Raw genomic sequence first — 16,642 nt, forward strand, 5'->3', positions numbered from 1 at the left:
CTGCTTCTTTGCTTTACATGCTTGTCAGTAGTTCTTACCCTATCTGCAGTCTTTTTAGAACAGCACTAATGCACCCAGACGCTCACCACATATATTTCATTTCTTGTCCTATATTCATTTCACAGTGGGAAGTAAAAAAGCAGATATAAATAATACCCATTCTCTTGATTATTACAGACAAATAAAAACTTTCCACAAGTCCTGAAGAATACACTACACTTCCAGTTCTACATAGTAACAGTAGACCCACAATTACTGTATAGTTAACAAAGTACGTAGTACTCGGATCTGCAACACAAACCCATTTCCCAGCAACTCCCACACCCCACATCTCTTTACCTCTATATAAGAGAAGCTACGAAGGGCCAACAGATGAAATTCTGGTCCCTTGAGGTTGCTGAAAGATCAACAGAAGTAATCCCCTTCCTCTGCTCCCTCCACCCTGCTTCTACAGTACAGCATAGCTGCAGAAATCTCTAAGGTGCCTATCGATCAGGCTGTCTACTCTCACCTGGGTCTTCACTGCTACTTGGCAACCACCATAATTATCTCATGTTGACTTACAATGCATCTACCCTAACACTTTAACAAACTTCCTTAGTTTCTTCATCCCTATATCCCCCACCCACAAACCAGGCACACATAGTTTTCAATCTTGTTGAGGTAGCAACACCCACCTGAGAAAGCTTTTACAAATAACCTGCTTACTGACCACTGTTCATGCTGCTGCCTCCCTGACACCCCAAATTCTTCTGAACCCATTTGGGAGAATAAGCCAGAATCTCAGGGAGTAGCATATATATTTGAAAAGGTGACCTCCTTGGGGGATAGAGACCTAACCTTACTCATTTCTGTAGCCAGCACTTAACCTAGTACCTCACATTTAGTAGGCTCTCAGCAAAGATTGCTAAATGAATATACAAGCCACTGAAAAAGATGATTAAATAGCTTATACTTAGGTAATCAGTCTCAAGATCATCAAAACCAAGTGTCTCTGGTCAGCTGACACTCTCTACAGCATTTTAACAATGATGAGGCAATAAGCTATTGTGGGTGCTTGCAAACACTTGCTTTGGAGCCAAATTAGTGGGCTGGAACATAAACTATATTGAGAAGCAGAAGCTCTGTAACTTTGGACTGAAGTTACTGAACCTCTCTACTCTTTACCTTCCTCGTCTGTAAATACAAGAGTAATAAAAGCACCTACCTCATAAGATCCTGTGAAAATTAAATATTACTACATGTAAAGAGCTTAGAAGAGTGCTTAGAATACAGCAGACACTTCATAAATGTGACCTTACATTTTCATTATTTTTTAAGTTTATTTATTTTGAGAGAGTGCACATGTGCAAACAGAGGGGCGGGGCAGAGAGAGGGAGAGAGAGAAACCATCTCAAGTAGGCTACATGTGGGGCTCAATCCCACGAACTAATCCCACGAACTGTAGACCATGACCTGAGCCCAAATCAAGAGTCTGACGCTTAACTGACTAAGCCATATTTTCACTATTATTATGAAAGACCACATCATAAGTTGAAATTTGTTCCTTGGCTTCTGTGACCTTACCAATTATCATTCTCCTCTTCTCTGACTTCTTCAGTTTCCTACTCTGTCTTGATTCCACTCTCAAGGTTCTATTCTCACTGCTTTTAATTGCTCTCATCTTTGCCAATCTCATTTAACCATTAAGGCTTCAACTATCATCTCCCAAGTGTTTGAAGCTCACTCTGACTTCCCCTTCTCCTGAGCTCCAACTCAAACTGCCCACTTGAACATGAAAGTCATCATCATGTCTCAGATTAGCAAACCTCAATTCCTCATATCTATAAAAACCTGAGAACTACAACAATGAGCCTCATAAGAGTTAGGAAATGAGATTTGTTTCAGAGAGTTTAACTCAAACACAAAATGGTTCAAAACAGTAATGTCATCAGAAAGAATGGATCTGAAGCTAGTAGAACTAGACACCTTTACTCAGATGGAAGGTATTTATTTATCAAAAGAAAAAACATGGCAGTGTACAATGGCCCAGAATTGCAAGTTATGGAAACACAGGAAGTGTTGTGTCCTAGGGGCTCCAGAGCTCAGGGTGGGTGTAAGCCCAGGCAGAGAAAGGAGAAAAGGGTATGAAGATGCAATCTTGCATTGAATGCAACACCTTCCCTGTATGTAGTTAGAGTGTACCTCACAATCTGCTGGACTCAATTGAAAATTCACTTCATTTTAATTCCACTTACTGAGGCCATACTTTGCCATTTGCTATATTAAATCCTTGTTTGGTTGGCTTTCCAGAAAGGTCTGCCTCCAGAGAAAATCTTTTAGTCATATGTATAAATTTTTATTTCCAATCTCTGTTACAGGGTTTTTCATGATGAATTAACAAAGTAACTTTTGGTTATAATTTGAGTTTCCACATACCTTAATTATAGAGAGACAAAGTGCTGATCTTGCCAACATGAAAATTTCTATTCTCTGTGGTAATTATGTTTCCCATTGTGAATTAACTAATCAAAAGTATGGATTCTGAAGCCAAATGTCTAAATTTGAATCCTGGTTCTAGTATCTAGTTGTTTGTGACCACAGGCAAATTACCTGACCTCTTTGTACCTATTTCCTCATCTGCAGGATAGGGATAATGATAGTATCTACTGTACTGGATTATCATGAAGAATAAGAGAGAAAATATGCAAAACATACAGAACACTATCTTGCACATAAAGTGCTCAATAAATGATAGCTATTATTATCTTCCTCTTGCACACAACTTGGCTGCTCAAGCTGTTTTTTGTGGTCTAATCCTGGTATGTATGAATCCAATCAGGTAAGATCCTGGCCAGCTCCAATCTTTCCCTTAGACAAGGAATTCTTCACCTAAAGGCTACATTGAGCTTAAAAAATTTTTATTCGGGGCGCCTGGGTGGCGCAGTCGGTTAAGCGTCCGACTTCAGCCAGGTCACGATCTCGCGGTCCGTGAGTTCGAGCCCCGCGTCAGGCTCTGGGCTGATGGCTTGGAGCCTGGAGCCTGTTTCCGATTCTGTGTCTCCCTCTCTCTGCCCCTCCCCCGTTCATGCTCTGTCTCTCTCTGTCCCAAAAAATAAATAAAAAACGTTGAAAAAAAAAATTGTTAAAAAAAAAATTTTTTATTCAAAATTGGATAGTATGTATTTTTCTGAGACAAGGGGTCATACCTTTTATCAGTGTTTCTCAATAAGTACATGACACAAATAGATTTTTAATAACAAAATAAAACCCATTGCCTTAACATTACTACTACTATTTTAATGCTTTCTTCTTCCCTCCTCTTAAATGATTTCTACACCTTCCCCTGGGCCTCTATTCAATAAGTTACAGTATTTAAAAAATTCTTTCTCTGCAATACTATTCTAGTATAACCCTTCCCATTTTCAGGGTTACTTCTCCAAAAGAACTGTAATAATATTACTTTCTTTGCTCAAAAACATGACTATCATATAACATCCAAATAGCTTAGCTGGGCATTTATGACTTGACCATCATCTACCTTTCCAACCTTGTCCTAGGGGTCACTTGCCAGTATAAAACCCTATGTAGCTTTTCTGCACAGCTCATCCTACTCTGTCTAGAATGTCTTTTCACCATCTGTGTCTATTTCAAGACCACTTTCTCCAGTAAACCAACACCCTTCTTCAAGAGTCACGGTCTTTAATACATAAGAAGAATCATTAAAATGGGCACATAAAACCAGGTATCAGGGTTTATCAACACTGGCATTACTGACATGTCAGGCTGGATAACTCCTTGCTGTGGAGAGCTGTCCTGTGCAGTGTAGGATGTTCAGCTGCAGTGGTGGCGGGGGGTGGGTGGCAAAATTACTCCTGGTTGAGAACCACTGATATAACAAATATATTTAATTTCCTCTAATAAGTAAATTCTCTGAAGACACAGACAATGGTCTTCCTTACTATTATATTCTCAATTTTACCTAGTACACTGGCTTATGATCATTTGTTCTCTGCTTATCTTTCCAAAGTTAGACAGAACACTCTAACCTACCATATTCCAAGGATTTCTATATGCTCATTAACTCTGAAACAGCAAACTTCAACCTGTTATTAAAGCTTTTAAAAGGCAAAAACTGCTATGTCAAAATGTGCCTAAAATTTTCAACACATATGGTTATAAGTTGTGTCCTAAAGAAGATGGTTAAAGCATTTAAAAATTTAAGTGGACAATGGACTTCCATATCACATATATAATAACAATAGTATTCTACCATTGAGGACTTATAGAAGAACAGAAACCACTTCCTACTCTCTTCAAATATCCTATGTTCTATGAAGTTACTATCTCAGTTAATTGCCTAGAAACATTCAAGGCCCAGTTAGTGACATAGGTAAGTTTTCGATCCAAGGTTCCTAAATTAGAAGTTCTCTAGACCAGTGGTTCTCATCAATTAGCACACATTAGGATCCTCTGCAAAGTTAAAAACAAAACAAAGCAAAAAAACCCAAAAAACAAAAAAAACAAAAAAAAACCAGAAACAGATCCCTGGGCCTCCCTCTAGGTCAATAAAATTAGACTCAGGGAACGGGGCTGAAAACTAAAATTGTTTTTGTTTTTTTTTTTTTAAATCTCTAGTGGGTTCTGTTTTGCAGCCAGGATTGAGAACCACTACCCTAGCTAGACTGGTTCGAAACTTCGTACTTGACAGTTAACACAGAAGACTATCTTTTAAAAAAGACCTTAAGCTCTACAGAACAGCTAAGACATATTCTCTTAACTTGTTGAATTGGGCCTACATGTCAAAACTTTATCTTGAATTAGAAAAGCTGCTATCTTGTTTTCTAGACAAGGCATTACCAAGAAGCTCATGATATGATTCTTGGGCTGCTTTCTCTACCACTTCACAGGATCTGGGCACTTACACTCCTCTTTACTTGGTGAAGTTACATTCAGTTCTGTCGGAAGCGGCTGCTGGCTGGGACTAAGAGTTGGCGTGGTTATCGAGGTATTGTTGTTGTCACTGGTGGTCTCTTCAGAAAACAAATCTGATTGGCTGTTACTGGTACTTGGAGCAGAATCATCGTCTGGTTGTTTCTTTTGAAAATCTGAAGAAAAAGAGTGATATAACCAGCTTAATTAAGGAGTTCACAATTTCCTTGGGAATTAGAAGACAATAAAAGTACAAAAATAAAAATTAAATGACACAGCAGCAATAATACACTTGGTGATAAAAAAAAAAAAACGGAAGTAAAAAAACGGATCAAAAACATATACCATATAAGCCCTTCACTGACAGAGGATAACTGGAGTTAAAACTTTCCAAGGTCCATGTATTGTTCAGAGAAATGGTAGACATACCAATTTTAATGTAAGAGTTTACAAAGCCAAATACAAATTAAAATTTTAGGAGTAATCAGTAGAAGGGAAAAATAAATAAAGAAAAGTTACTCAGGGGCACCTGGGTGGCTCAGTAGTTTGAACGTCCAACTCTTGATTTCAACTCAGGTCACAATCCCAGTGTTGTGGGATTGAGCCCCGTGTCAGCTCTGTGCTGAGCCTAGGGCCTGCTTAAAATTCTCTCCCTCTCACCCTCTGCCCCTCTCTTCAGCTCAAGCTTGCTCTCTAAAATAATAAATAGATAGACAGGTATATAATTAGACACATAGATAAAGAGATTTAAAAAAAGTTATTCAAATCAAGACAGGACAGGTAAAAAGGAAAAAATGAGCACAGAAAAAAAACAGGGTAAACAGAAAACACATAATAAGATTGTAGAGATAAGTACAAATATATTAGTAATGGTAATAACTGTAAACTGACTAAACTAAGAAAATATTCAGATTGAATAAACAAAATCCTGTTTTATGTAGTTTATGAGACACACTAGAAACATGAACATGAGTATAAAGAAAATTCTAAAGTACATTATAATAATACCAGCAAAGATACATGATTAAAAAGCCAGTTATAGCCACAGTACTATCAGAAAATGTAGACTAAGGCAAAAAAACAAAACAAAAACTAGAGAAAAAAAGAGGATTATAGAATAGTTAAAAAAAAAAAAAAAGTTTAAAAGCAAAGAATTTACCAGGAAGATAAAACAATTCTAAACCTGTATGTACCTAATAACAAAGCCTCAAAATATATAAAGCAAAAATGATTCTATTTATGGGAACCTGACAAATTTACTATCATAATGGGAAGATTTTAATATATCTGTCTAAGCCAAAATAATTAGTAAAATTAAAGAGGATTAATAAGCATAGACTCATATACTCAACAATAAGATAATAAATTATTTTCAAACATATGAGGAATATTTATAAAAACGGCTATACCTGGCTAAATGCTGATCGCACATTAACCTATAAAGCAGAAGTCTTAACAGATGCCAAAGAATTAGTAAGATAAAAGCATTATTAGCTGATCACTGAGCAAGTAAATTAGATTCTGATAAAAAATTCTGTATTTGAAAAATTTTTAATATTTTATTAAAAATTTAAAGTAAACTCATGGGTCAAATCAGAAATCAGAAAATACTTATAAATAAATGATAAAGAAATTACTACTCATCAATATCCAGTAAAGATAAACATGTACATAACATTATACCTCAGTCATTTCACACCTAGATCTATGTCTAACACACATGTACAATGTCAACGCACATGTATAAGAATGTTAATTATATATTGTTTGCAATACCAAAATGTCAGAAACAACCTGAAGGTCCATAAACCATACTAAATTCATATAAAGGAATAATGTATATTGTGAAAATGACTGCTACACACATCAGCAGGAATGAATCTCAAAATCATAGCGCTGAAAAGAAAAAAACAAGTCACTAAATAACACAGTAAGATTGTGCTTATGTAAACCTTAAAAAGAGTCAAAACTCAATATATTATTTAGAATTTGTATGTTCAAAAATTTTTTTAATGTTTATTTATTTTTGAGAGAGAGAGAAAGAGAGTGAGAGAGCTCAAGCGGGGGAGGGGCAGAGAGAGAGACAGAGAGAGAGAGACACAGAATATGAAGCAGGCTCCAGGCTCTTAGCTGCCAGCATAGAACATGATGTGGGGCTCAAACCCACGTACTATGAGATCATGACCTGAGCTGAAGTCAGAAGCTCAACCACCTGAGCCACCCCGGTGCCCCTAGAAATATGTATGTTTAAACCATTAAAAAATAATTAATACAATTCAGGCTAGTGGTTACTTCTTAGGTTGAGGGAGGGGGGATGTGAAGGTGAGAGGTATGCAAAAATAATAGGAATAGTGTACACTGACAGAACAGATTAAAATAAAATTTATGCATAAGGGAATGCTAGAGGGCAGTTAAAATTAATGGATAATACTACAAATACAACAAAAACAATGTTGAGTGAGAAAAGCTATGGAGGGATATATATAGTATAATATTTATATAAAAATTTATAATATGTAAAAATACCATATATTGTTTATTGATACATAATTACAATATAATGACATGTATGGGGATGATACACCAAATTCAGAATAATGGTTATGTGTGGGGTGGGGGGAAAGGGAGGGCAAAGAGGAACAGAGATCTTCAATTCTATCTGTAATTTTTCATTTCTCCAAGTTGGTGTTGGGTATGTAACTTAAGACTATTAGGTACAGTCTCTGTATTTTTCATTTAAAAATCTAATGCTAGTCTATAAACTACATATTATACTTTATCAATTCAGAGAAGGAAAAGAAGATCCCGACAACTCTACATTGCTTTACCTTTTAAACCACAGAGAAACTACTATTACGCTCTTATCACCTCATCAGAATCACTGTTTTAACATGTACTGAGCTATTACTTATGTTGTGCATACCATGTGCCAGGCAATGAACTAAATGTTTTATGCGTATAACTCATGTACATCAATTCTCATGACAACCCTAACAAGGGAAGTATAATTATATAGTCATATACCACTTCACTGATAAAGAAACTGAGGCTGAGAAAGTTTAGGTTATTTGTTCCAAGTTAAAGTTACTAAGTAGCAAGACCAGGAATTAAATACAGGTCCATCTGACACTAAAACCCATCCATGGTCTTTAATCACAACCACAGGATGTAAAATGATGAGCACTAGTTTGGCTCAAAAAAAGACCTCCATGTCAAGTCCCTAATGATTCACAGAACCCATGTTGAGTGCAAGGGATTTAGCCAAAGAATCACTAATCTTTGTGCTGATTAGTGATCTAAAGCCTCTATTGCTTCTTTTCTGTATATTTATTTCTCCTAGCTACTTCCTCATTCTTCAGTGTTTTGGCATTTTAAAATGGCTTATTACCTCAATGTTATTTGTACAGCACCTTTAGAGGAAAAGGTACCATAAAAATGGAATAAAAATACTATAATGTAACAATGATGCTTCTTTATGTCATGTCATCTCATTAGCTCTCTTATGTCAATAATCATCGTGTCCCTCCTATAACCATCTCTACCATTTAATTGGAAATGTTACAAGGCCCTAAAAGAACTAAGTCATCATTATACCATCTAGCACAATCCCCAATGTCTGGAGACAGACACACAAACTCACTCACTCAAGCACAATAACACTTAAGGGTAAATGAAATTGGTGTCCACAGACAATAACCAGGTCCCACCCACACAAATCTCCAGCCCAGGCTTTCCATGCTCAAGTACTTTTAAGTTTTCTTTTGTGAATCTTCAGTTGACACAATGTGCCTTCTTTTAACCCATTCTCCCATGATGACTTTTCTGCACCTCCACAGGATGATCAGGTGAAAAAAAAAATCATCATTACAAACCAAACTGGCTACACACAAGAGAGCTAGCAGAATCTCTACACATTCTCTGATCGGATTCAAAAAAGAGCCCAGAAATCAAATAATTTTACAGTCAGAATTAACTTTAAAGATCCAGCCCAATCCTCTCATCTTACAGATAAAGAAGAAAGCAAGGGCCAAGAAAGCTAATTCAAGTCACCAGAAACTCACAGAGCTAAATCCTAAGAGTTTTCTAACTCTCGGGCCAATATGAGCAGCTTATATACTACAAAGAGCTTTAAAGTTGGACCTGGATTCAAATCCTAACTTTGCTATTTAATGGACACATGGCTAAAAGAAAACTGTTTAATCTTTTGGGGCCTTGTCTGTAAAACAAAAGGAGGGAATTATTTCTTCCTCTCACAATAGTGTGGATTAAATAAGATAATGTGCATAAAGTAACTAGCACATGGGTACTCAACAAATGCTAGCCATTAAAAATAAAAGGTATTTTCCCAGTTTATAGAAAGATCATGAATTCTCTTTTCCTTTTAGCCCTGACATTTGCATCTTAGTTCCTACTCTCTTGTTCCTTTCTTTCTGAATCTTTTGGTATCCAACTTCTGACAACTGACAAACAAACAAACACAGAAAGGAAAAAAAAAAAATCCCAGAAGTCTATTCCAAGGTTGAAGGGGAGCAGATCTGCACCACATGTAAAAAAGTGAACAAAGCAGGCAGAGAGACTGCCTTTCATCACTCTACTCTGAAAAGCAGTATGGAAAAGGTGAAGAAATAGTCACTTCATTTGATCCAGCCACAGTAAAGCCTTGTTCCATTTGTTGTACAGTTCTCATATAAATGGGAAAACCAGAAAACTCCGAGCTTATCAACTTCTATGAGGAAAAAAAAAAAAAAGGAATAATTACCTATTATTGTAAATTGGTAGAGTTAATTGTATATCCGAAGGTGTAAGCTTGGTGAATGTAAATAAAGTTTTCCAAAATAGTTTTATAAAACTCAAGTAAAAACCTTTGGATTAATAGGATTGCTGTGCAGAAGTGAAAAGAAGCCAAGATCCTGGCAGCTTAACTTATTATCGACTAAAAGGAAAAATAATTTCTCAATGAAGGTAACTCTTAGAATCTGAAATATCTAGAAATGGGATGTTTCCACAAGAGAAAATGACCTACTGGTACCAGCTGAGCCAAAATGGCCAATATAGTCCCTGAGACTACTTGCCCATATACTCACTGGACATATTTTTTCCCATTGCTTTTGCAATGCTTTCTTTCACAAGTCAATCTTATTAGAAAGTGTACCTCAAAAGACTGAGAACATTGTAACAACACCTCGCCCTGCTCTGCTGACAAGCCCATTCACCTGAGCAGCCTCGCTGGGACTATACTTTATCTGATTATTACTCAAAACTTACCTTTGGTTTGTATATCCAATGTACTATACAGATTTGGTAAGCGGCTTAGCTCCTTTAACTCCCATCCCACTTCCAGATTAGGACAACTTTTTGAACAATTTCTTTAAGGCAGAGAATACACAACAGTGATTCAGAAAAGATTTCACTAAACTTACTTTCTTTGATAATAAATTCCTTTTTTTTAACCCTCTTCTTAACCTACTTTTTGCTCTTAGCAATATATCATGAATATTTTTTGTCACATACAGACATGTGTGATCACTCCTGGGTATGCAATTAAACCAATTCACTATTGTTGTATCTGTGCAGTTACCAATTTTTCACTATTATAAGTAAGATTCCATTGAACTTCCTCAGGTTATATTGCTACAAGCAGAACAACTGGGTAGGAGAGAAAGTGCATTTTTAAAACATTTGGTACAAAATATCAAATTCTCTTGGCACAATACCCTGTGATTTCCCACAGCACAAGACCTACTATGGTACGTTAAGAATCTTCTGTTCAGTATCCCACAATATATGGCCCCAGGATAAAAACACTGCTCAATAAATACTAACTGAATGATAAGTGGCCAAATGTTTTCCTGTAGAAAAACCCATCGCTGGATTACATTTAAAATTATTTATCCATTGTCATTTCAAACCTCTCACAAACTACTTTGTGTGTCTTCAAGGGCACTCCTAAAATCACCTGGATTAGCATTTCTGAAAGATGATGTACTCAGTACCCATGAATTTCTATTTTCATAATTAATTAGTAGAAATGAGAGATTCCACTGCATTTGTTCTAACTCACTAAGTTTATATGGCCACTAATAAGGCTTCTGTATCATTATTATAGATACTAAAGCTGGGTATAAAGAAAATCAAATTGGTGGTGAAGGAGGAACTACGATTTAAGTGCCTACTATGAGCAAGGCACTCTGTCAGAGGCCTTCTGTTCATTTTCTCATTTAATCCTCAAAATAACCTGGGCAGTAGATGCCATCCTTACACTTTAACAGAGGACAGTGGGGCATGGCAAGGGTGGGCGATCTGCCTGTTCCTAACAAGTGCTGGAGCTAGGGTTTTGAGACCCAGGTTTATGTGACTCTAATGTCCATACTCTTCCCACTACAGCCAACAACAGTGAAGCAACCACTGCCCAGCTTGCCAAAATGCAACAGCTTGCAGACTGCAGGGGTTACTTTTCCAGTTCCCACATCCCATTCCCAGTCTCCAAACTCCACCTGACTGTAGATTATAGATCTACAGATTACAGGTTACAATTCCATTTTCCCACTGAAAGCTTTATTGTAGCATTTCACACCGTAACATGCTTCATGTTTCAAATAGCCAATTAAAGTGGAAACGTTGCAAATAAAAATTCAATAATCTTAAAAGTTCAGTTCATGGAAGGCATTGTATAAAGCCTCCTTTACAAGAACAGGGTTTTTTTTCCTTCTCTTCATCCCTTCCCCCAATTTATGTCCTAAATAGGCTAGAGCCTCCATTCATAAGTAATTTCTAAGGTTTTTAAAGCTGTATGTTCCTACCCCGACCCCAATCATAAACTTTAGATGCCTTATTTTTAAAAGCTACAAACCCATTATCCATTAGCCAATTCATAAACCAGTTTTAGCCTTCTGATTAAAATCCTAAAAAAAAAATTCTCCTAGTTGGATGTTAACCTGCGTTTAAAAGCCTCAGCAAAAAACAAACTCGTTGGAACAAAAACTAGCAAGAACCAAGGACAGATTACTATTAACACCTTAAAAACTTAAAACTTTGGATCTTATGGGGAAAACAGTGATCTACTCAATATGGCTAGGTTCATTTAAACTTTCTTTCATTAGTAATCTCTTTTAGCTTTTTAAAAAACAAAAAACTTTACCCTACCATATTCTCACCTACATTCTCATAATGATTCCTTCTCTTTAAAACTGAGACTGTCTTCACTGATCTCAGAAGAGACACTGTCTGACACTGCTTTGATACTAATTGACATTTTCAGGTAAGTTTAAAATATATACATTACAATCTCCCACGTACCACGTACATCCTACTAATGGTAAATGACTCCTGTCCTGTGTCCCCATCTGTGCCCATGAATCTTTGAGGTATATCTCAGAAACTATAGACCCTTGTCTTCTGCCCTTCTCCCCATCTCAGGGGATGGCACCAACATTCTCCTGGAGGCTGAAGCCAGAAGCGAGGGAATCATCTCAGACTCCATATTCTCCTACCCTTAATTGTACATCTCAAAAAATCTCTGAATCTAGTTATTTACAACTCCAATATCTCTTGAACCCAGCCATTTCTCCATTACCACGCTAACCTAAGTCGTCATCATTTGTCAGATTCCTTCAATGGTATTCTACCTGATTTCTTTGCATCCTACTAGCTCTTGGCCCGCTCTAATACATTCACCACAAAACAACCAGCATGGTGGTGTAAAAACCAAATTCCCGTAAGTTCATTTTCCTCCCTAAACCCTTGAACGGCCGCACCTTGCCTTTATAACTAGATCCAAAATCATAAACACAGTTTAGAAGTTAACAAGTCTGTTTAAGAACTGGCTTCTGGCTATCTCTTCAGTCTCCTCTTAAGCCACTGCTTCTCCTCTCCTCCTCCTACTTCAGTCACTCAAGGGTCCTTTCTGTTTTTCAAACTTTCCATGCTTTTTCTCAACCTGGAGTACTTTGATCACAGCATGTGCCTATTTTTCTTTATCTTGCCATTTGCTTTGGTAACTCCTACTCATCTTTGAACTTTAACGTAAGCATGATGTCCTCAGGGAAGCCCTTAAGATTATATCCACAGAAGCACTTAATATATACTTGTTGGATGAAAAATAAATGAAGGTCTTATTCACTGTATACCCTAGCCCCTAGCAAAACAATATTATATCTGCCACATAATACACAATATACATTTGCTGAATATAACTTATTTGATCTGCTCAACATACTAAGCGTAAAAAATTTATTAGTTGTCTCAGACCTTAACGGACTTCAAATTGCTACAAAATAGTTATAGGAAGTGAATGTTTCTATATACAGTAAAAATATTAAACACCACTGTCAGTAAGCAGATGTTTACATTTTACAAGTTATCCCTGCACATAAAAAGTTTTCTTCTTTACTACTCACCACAGGTAACTAGTTCTGATAGGACTCAAAACGTCTCTCAAGTCCTATTTGCTTAGGTCTAGACCACAGGGTTGTAAGCCTTTGAGAACAGAAATAATATTACACTGCTCCCCAAAGTATGTCTTCAAATGCTTCTTGCAAAAATAGTCAACAAGAGAATATATGAAGTTGACAAAGCTTACAAGCGAAACTCTTATCAGTAATTAAGCTTCTTTTATAATCTGGTTTATCACAAATTATACACAGTCCCTAGATTCTTCACACCTATAGAGCCTACTGCTCAGAAGTGTGAACCAGCAAAAAAGTTATTTGGAGGAAGGCTTATTTCTTATACAGCATTTATTGTGCAGACTCTACAGTTTTTTCAGTAACAGTGTCTCCTACTCATTTACAGGGCATAAATTATCATGTTAACATTACAGCAAATATCTAAAGATCCATTAGTACTACAATAACATGCACCAGAGACCTATTTATTTCATTTCAGTCTAACCACAAAATGTGTCAGTTTTTTAAAAATCGACAACACAGGGAGAAGTTTTCTAAATATTGTGACATTAGCCTAGGTCCAACAAGATGAGCATTTGCTGATGTATGTGTGTGTGTGTGTGTGTGTGTGTGTGTGTGTATACATATATGTGTTCATGTGTATGTGTGTGTGCATACACACATACACACATATCCTACACATATAGCTCAACCATCAGAAGTATTGATAGGGCTAGGAAAATTGTGGAAATATTAAGAAAAGCTGACAAAACAAAGGCCAATTACAACCTAAAAACAAAAACCTCTGACTTACCTGTTTGTAGCTGATCCTTCATACCAGTTAAAGACCTCTCCTCAGGCCATTAGTCCCTGCTATCATTCACAAATCACTACAATGGCATGGGTGTAGAATGAACATAACTGCTGGAGATGTTGGAGCCTAGATTTTTTTTTTTTTTCCAGTTCAGACTTAAGGTTTCAAATGCCCATAAAGACGCAATAATAATGGAACAAAGAATTAGAAAAGTATCTGGGAATAAATTACAAAAAAGTCAGGTTACCTCCTTTTTCAAAGATTTCTGATTGTTTTTATAACTGTACCTACAGTCTTCATAATACTATCCCTTCATTTCACCATGTAAAAGTAATAAAAGAAAAAAAATACCTCCCACTAGCATGTCCCTTTTTGCAAAGTGGCAGGGGAGCTGCGTTCATGCTCCTGCCATTGGTACCTCTACAACTTGGTCCTGTTGTCTTGGCTTCCTTCCATCCAGGAGGGCACCTCTTACCTTTAGCGAGCTATTCCCACCCCCTAGTATTCCATTTCCACTCAGTTCTCAGCATCACCATCTCGTATCAGGTCACATACTACCAATCTCCTACATTTAACCCTATTGCCAAGCTGATCACTTCATCTGCTTCAGGACTTTCAACTTGGGGTGGTGGTGGTAACTTCTGAGACACACATTTCCTAAGGATAAAATCCACAGAATGTTCAGCACAAATAATTATTTTTCAAACAATGCACTATGGTATATTTTAAGAATGTCAATCTCTTTCCCAAAAAGTAACAGACTACACACTGTTTTAAACTACTAAAAGAAAAAATTTTAAAGGATAAAGTGATGGGTTTACTAAACACTTTCTCATTACACCTATTAAAATATATCACGGGATGCTCAGAAAAAGACTAATTTTTATCCAGTGAACACAAAGTATCAAAATAATGTATGTTTGCATGATTCACAATCTCCAGGAGGCATCTGTCTACTAGTAGAAAGAACAAGAGATCTTTCTGAAGAATACTATGGCTGGTTATGAAAAAGCTGTAGAATATAAGGAAAATCTTGTCCTTTACATAAAAGCCACCATCAAAAGAGGTAAGAGATTTCTCCACTCATGAGAAAAGCTCATGCAGTTATCTACCCCGTCATAGTATGGTGTTTAGGAGTGTGGAATCCGACAGTTCAAATCCTGGCTCAGCCTCTTCACTGCTGTGTGACCTTGGGCAAGTTATTTAACTTCTCTGGCTTCAGTTTTCTTCTATAAAATGAGAATGATAATTTTATCTACTTCATAAGGTTACTGTGTAGATTATGTTAGCTACTACATGTTAAAGTCTTAGAACAATGCCGGGTACATAGTAAGTCTCTAGGATTTTTATTATTCCATTCTGGCTTCTTGCACACAATTTTCTAAAACTTTGCTATTGCAAGACTGGCAATGAAAAATATTTTCTCTGATGCCAATAAAAAATGGAAATTATACTTAACTCAGTTTTATTAACAATGTAAGCCAATCTTGGGGTTATAAATTCAAAAGTTTTCAAGGATCAGGTAGTTAGAAATGTATAAAGACAGCTGGCCTAAAGGATAGGGAGTAGTGGTTACTGTGGTTAACTGGCAAGTGTAAACCTCTCCTAAAGGCATGTGGGGGCGCCTGGGTGGCCCAGTCAGTTAAACACCTGACTCTTGATTTTGGCTCAGGTCATGATGTAGCAGTTTGTGAATTTGAGCCCCACATCATGCTCTGTGCTCACAGCTCAGACCATGTTTTAGATCCTCTATCCCCCCCTCCCCTGTTTGTGTTCTCTCTCAAAAAAGATAAACGTTAAAATATTTTTTAAGTCTTGCTGTTCGATAATATTGAATTATTAATTCCATATATTGGTAAAAAATGATTTATCCAATATATGTGCAACAGATAGATAGGAAACTGTGCAACTGGATAAATAGGATAGTAGAGATACAAGAGAATGAGACAGACCTATGTTTGATCCTCACTAAGCTTCTTAGAAGCAGCATCCATAAAAAAGTCCATACTTGTTTCTTCACCTGCAAAAAATGTTAAAAACCTACTCTATAGGACTTTTCTGAGGATGGGCAATAATGTAGGTATCCTTCATGAAACAGACGTGTTCAATAAAATTTTAAATGGATAACAAATGAATGTCAAAACATTCATCTAGGTCTAGAATAGAGACTCTTAATCTGGGGTTCTTATATGGTGAGTCATCTTAGGATAATTTAGGCTGTAGTAACAAACAACCCTAAAATCTAGAGGCTTTACAACAAAAATAGTTTGTTGGTTTTGTTCACATGTGTCTTCATTCCAGGAATCCAGAATGAAAGAGTGGCTCTAACCGGAACACTACTGCTCTTGTGGTAGAGGGAAAAGGGAAAGCTGCAACTATACCCTAATTTTCTGTTCACTAGTGGCATATGACTTTTTCATTCACGTTTTATTTGTTAAAAGATATCACATGGCCAAATCTGATGATGAGAACAGAGAAGTATTATCCTCCCATCAAAGGAGCAGTAAATATATGGAAACATGTATAATCCAGA

General features: G+C 36.6%; 1 protein-coding gene across 2 annotated transcripts in view; it reads right to left on the reverse strand.

Annotated features, from left to right (window-relative positions):
- ZFAND3 (zinc finger AN1-type containing 3) overlaps nucleotides 1–16,642 on the reverse strand; it is a 320,914-nt gene that overhangs the window by 73,444 nt on the left and 230,828 nt on the right. For both annotated transcript variants that reach the window (XM_053905064.1, XM_053905065.1), the window contains one exon: nucleotides 4,905–5,087. In XM_053905064.1, coding sequence (XP_053761039.1) covers nucleotides 4,905–5,087 — 183 coding nt within the window. The remainder of the gene's footprint in view (nucleotides 1–4,904; nucleotides 5,088–16,642) is intronic.

The sequence above is a fragment of the Panthera pardus genome, unplaced genomic scaffold (assembly GCF_024362965.1).
Source record: "Panthera pardus isolate Hobbes unplaced genomic scaffold, ASM2436296v1 HiC_scaffold_17, whole genome shotgun sequence".
NCBI classification, from domain to species: Eukaryota; Metazoa; Chordata; class Mammalia; order Carnivora; family Felidae; genus Panthera; species Panthera pardus.